The following is a 4618-nucleotide window of genomic DNA, read 5'->3' as shown; positions in this document are numbered from 1 at the left end:
GACCCCTTTATAGTGCCCCCCGCACCCGCGATGAATATGTGGCGCAGCGGCGTGCTGCTGCTGCTGCTGCTGCTGCTGCTGCTGCTGCTGCTGCTGCTGCTGCTGGTGAGGAGGGCGCAGGTGAAGACACGCCGCAGCTGTTTTCTTCTGAGGAAAGCGAAGAGTCTGAAGAAGATGAGGAAGGTTTGTTTCATTTTTAATTTAATTTAATTTGATTTAATTAATTTAATTAATTTAATTTAATTATTTTAACTCAATTTGAATGCAATAAACAATTCTGCTTAGACAGCCAGGTGTCTGTACACCTGGAAATACCAACGAGCTAGCTGCCTTCCCCTCCTACTGGTTTTGTTTTGTTCTTATTTTGCTGCTGCTGCTGCTGTTTCTGCTGCTGCTGCTGCTGTTGTTGCTGCTGTTGCTGTTGCTGCTGCTGCTGCTGCAGTCGTGGGGTTGGCGGAGTTAGACATCAGGTGATCTGCCCTTTGCATCTTCCTGCAGCAAATTGAAATAAACAAATCAATTTAATTAATTCAATTTAATTAATTAAATAAATTAATTAAATCAACTTAATAAATTCATTTAATTAATTAATTAAATTAATTAAATCAATTTAATTAATTCATTTAGTTCTTTTAATTCCTTTACTTACCCAATTTATTTATTTAATTAATTTAATTAATTGTTTAATCCGTTTGATTGAATCAATTAATACAACACCAGCAATTCATTTACTTGCTTTGCTAAATAGTTCAAAGTACAAATATAAATAAATTATAAATATAAATAAATTACAAATATAAATAAATTACAAATATAAATAAATTATAAATATAAATAAATTATAAATGTAAGTAAATTATAAATGTAAGTAAATTATAAATATGAATAAATTATAAATATAAATAAATTATAAATATAACTAAATTATAAATATAGATAAATTACAAATATAAATAAGATCACAAATATAAATAAATTATAAATATAAATAAATTATAAATGTAAGTAAATTATAAATGTAAGTAAATTATAAATATGAATAAATTATAAATATAAATAAATTATAAATATAAATAAATTATAAATATAAATAAATTACAAATGTAAGTAAATTATAAATATGAATAAATTATAAATATAAATAAATTATAAATATAAATAAATTATAAATATAAATAAATTACAAATATAAATAAATCACAAATATAAATAAATTATAAATATAAATAAATTATAAATGTAAGTAAATTATAAATGTAAGTAAACTATAAATATGAATAAATTATAAATATAAATAAATTATAAATATAAATAAATTATAAATATAAATAAATTATAAATATAAATAAATTACAAATATAAATAAATCACAAATATAAATAAATTATAAATATAAATAAATTATAAATGTAAGTAAATTATAAATGTAAGTAAATTATAAATATGAATAAATTATAAATATAAATAAATTATAAATATAAATAAATTATAAATATAAATAAATTATAAATATAAATAAATTATAAATATAAATAAATTATAAATATAAATAAATTATGAATGTAAGTAAATTATAAATATGAATAAATTATAAATATAGATAAATTATAAATGTAAATAAATTATAAATATAAATGAATTATAATATAAATATAAGTATATATATAAATATAAATTATAATTATAAGTATAAATATAATATTAATATGAATATGCATATAATATAGATATGAATATAATATGAATATGAATATAATATGAATATGAATATAGTATAAATATAATATAAATATAAATATAAATATAAATATAAATATAAATATGAATATAAATGTAAGTGTAAGTATATATATAGATATAAGAATAACTACAATTACAAAAAGAATATAAATATAAATATAAATATAATAGAATATAAATACAAATAAACTGATAAATGTAATATAACCATAATGTAAATACAATATAAATATAAGTGTAATATAAATATAAGTATAATATAAATACAATACAAATATAACAAATGAATATAAATATAAATATAAATAAACATATATTTAAATATAAATTTGCAATTCGAGAAAATTCGAATTTCGTTTTCGCGAGTATTTGGGGTGTGCGTACACCTGAAGAAAGGCAGGTTTCGCGAAAAGGCATTTTCTTTTTTTTAAATGCCTTAAACCCTAAACCCTAAACCCTAAACCCTAATTGTGTTGTTTATAGCTGCTTGACAACAATATAAAGTTTGTCTAGTTTCATTTTTATTTTGCATAAAGTTTTTGACTCAGGTCAAAAGAAAGCATTTTGACGCTTCCCCCTTTTCTGCAGCGCAAAGGACGCAGGAGTGAGCTGGGCAAACCCCAAAGAAGGGTTTAGGGTTTAGGGATTAGGGTTTAGGGCTTAGGGTTTAGGGTTTAGGGTTTGGGGTTTGCGTCCGCAGCCAAGCTGCAAATGACGAAGCAGGAGCAGCGCGTGTTCAGAGACCCTGAAGAATTCAAAGGCGAGAGAAATCAACTCCAAACCCTAAACCCTAAACCCTAAACCCTAAACGTCAGCTTTGAGCTGCGTGGGAGGAGGGCAGATCAGGTCAGAGGTTTAGGGTTTGCAGCCTGAAGTTAGGGGTTTCCGCTTCGACTTTATTTAGCCTGCAGCAGTTTGTCTAGGGTTTAGAGTTGAGGGTTTAGGGTTTAGGGTTTAGAGTTTAGGGTTTAGGGTTTGCGGCTGCAGCGTTTTTAACCAGCAGCGGCGAATTTGTGGAGCTGCCCCTCGACTCAGCCATAGACCCCAAAGTGTTTAACGCTTTGCCGCTAACCCTTCAGTACCAGGTCCTTCCTAGGGTTTAGGGTTTAGGGTTTAAGGTTGAGGGTTTAGGGTTTAGGGTTTAGGGTTTAGGGTTTAGGGTTTAGGCGTCAACTATACTTTTTTTCACATCTACGTGCTCGTTTTTTCTCGTTTTTTCTCCATCACCGAGCTGCTGCTCTTTGCCAACAAACAAATCACTTATTTATTATTTATTTATTTATTTATTTATTTATTTATTTATTTATTTATTTAGGTGCTGCTGCAAATCCGAGACGCCTGGATCGAAGCCTCGAGGCGGCGGGCCCTCAGCTGCAGCAGCGACACTTCGGTGTTTTCGAATGTGCAGCTGGAGGGTTACATTCGGGCGATTCAGACAAATCGAGTAATTAATTCATTAATTCATTAATTCATTAGTTAATTATTTAAATATTTAATGAATTCCTGCGGCAGCAGCAGCAGCTGCGGCGGCTGCTGCTGCTGCTTCTCCTGAAAGAACCAGCGCGCTGCTGCTGATACTCGCAGAGTTGCTGCTGCTGCTGCACTTGCTGCTGCTGCTGCTGCTGCTGCACTTGCTGCTGCTGCTTCACTTGCTGCTGCTGCTGCTGCTGTAGGAAATTAACAGCGTTAAGACCAAAATGGCGGAGCAGCAGCAAGAGATGAGGCAGCAGCAGCAGCTCGAAGAAGAGCAGCAGCAGCAGCAGCAGGAGCCACCGCCCTTGCTGCTGCAGCTGGGAGGGAATATGCCCCAGGAACAGCAGCAGCAGCAGCGGCAAATTGCGGCGATGCAAAAATCAGAGATATGTAAGCTCTGACGCTAAACCCTCACTGTCAAACCCTAAACCCTAGGCCTCAAACCCTAGACTGTGCACCATGTCAGCTTAAGAGACCAACTGTATCATATTTCGTTTGGAATTTAGGGTTTAGGGTTTAGGGTTTAAGGTTGAGGGTTTAGGGTTTAGGGTTTCTGTTGCGTCTGCAGCGCCTTCGCAGAGACTGCAGAGCCTGGCGGACATTCCCACTGGCAGCAGCAGCAGCATCAGCAGCAGCATCAGCAGCAGCAGCAGCAGCAGCAGCAGCAGCGCTTCGTGGATGGAGTTGTGCGGGCTAGTCCCAAAGTCCGGGCGCCGCAAATTTGTGAACGATTTGCTGCTGCTGCAGCAGCAGCAGCAAGAGGAGCAGCAGCAGCAGCGGCTGCGGGGAACATCAGAACTTGATTTAAAATCGCTGCGGCCCTCGGAGCTCTTCAGTGGTGCTGCTGCTGCTGCTCTTGCTGCTGAGAACAAACGAAGGGAAATGCAGGAGCTCTTTGACAGCAGCAGCAGCAGCAGCAGGGTGCAGCAGCAACAGCAGCAAGAGTTTCTGGATGATGAGTTCTACGTCAAGAAGGACGGCAAAAGTGAGACAGAGATGGAGCTCTAAGCGTGCTGCTGCTGCTGCTGCTGCTGCTGGATCTGCTGCTGCAGCTCCGTCTGCTGTTGCATTTGCTGCTGCTGCTGCTGTGTTTACTGCTGCTGCTGCTCAGAGAAGCACCTGGCGCTGCTTCCAGACGAAGAGATTTTCGGTGAGGAATTTCTAGCTGGGGAGACAGCCGCTACTGCTGAGCCAGCAGCAGCAGCAACAGCAGCAGCAGCAGCAGAAGCGGCAGCAAATGCTACGGCGGATAATAGCGACACCGAGTTTGAAGACTGCGAAATTGATGAGCCAATTTTGCCGCTGGAACCGCAGCAGCAGCAGCAGCAGCAGCAGCAAGAGTTGCAGCAGCAGACGCAGCAACAGCAACATCTAGAAGAGCAGCACCAGCAGCAGGAGCAGCTGC

The 4618-nt window shown here is 35.6% G+C and overlaps 1 protein-coding gene across 1 annotated transcript; it reads left to right on the top strand.

Annotated features, from left to right (window-relative positions):
• Positions 1–110: 110 nt before the first annotated feature.
• On the top strand, positions 111–4610 carry ETH_00018215 (RAD2 endonuclease, putative; the record flags this gene model as incomplete). The annotated part of the gene is made up of 9 exons (XM_013380707.1): positions 111–183; positions 443–470; positions 2289–2344; positions 2441–2500; positions 2728–2825; positions 3056–3184; positions 3414–3603; positions 3782–4198; positions 4325–4610. Coding segments are annotated over 9 exons (1337 nt in total), but the record flags the coding sequence as incomplete, so codon positions are not given.
• Between the last annotated feature and the right edge of the window lie 8 nt (positions 4611–4618).

This window comes from Eimeria tenella, genomic scaffold, assembly GCF_000499545.2.
Source record: "Eimeria tenella Houghton genomic scaffold, Eth_scaff823, whole genome shotgun sequence".
NCBI classification, from domain to species: Eukaryota; Apicomplexa; class Conoidasida; order Eucoccidiorida; family Eimeriidae; genus Eimeria; species Eimeria tenella.
This window is presented reverse-complemented; position numbering and strand designations above follow the sequence as displayed.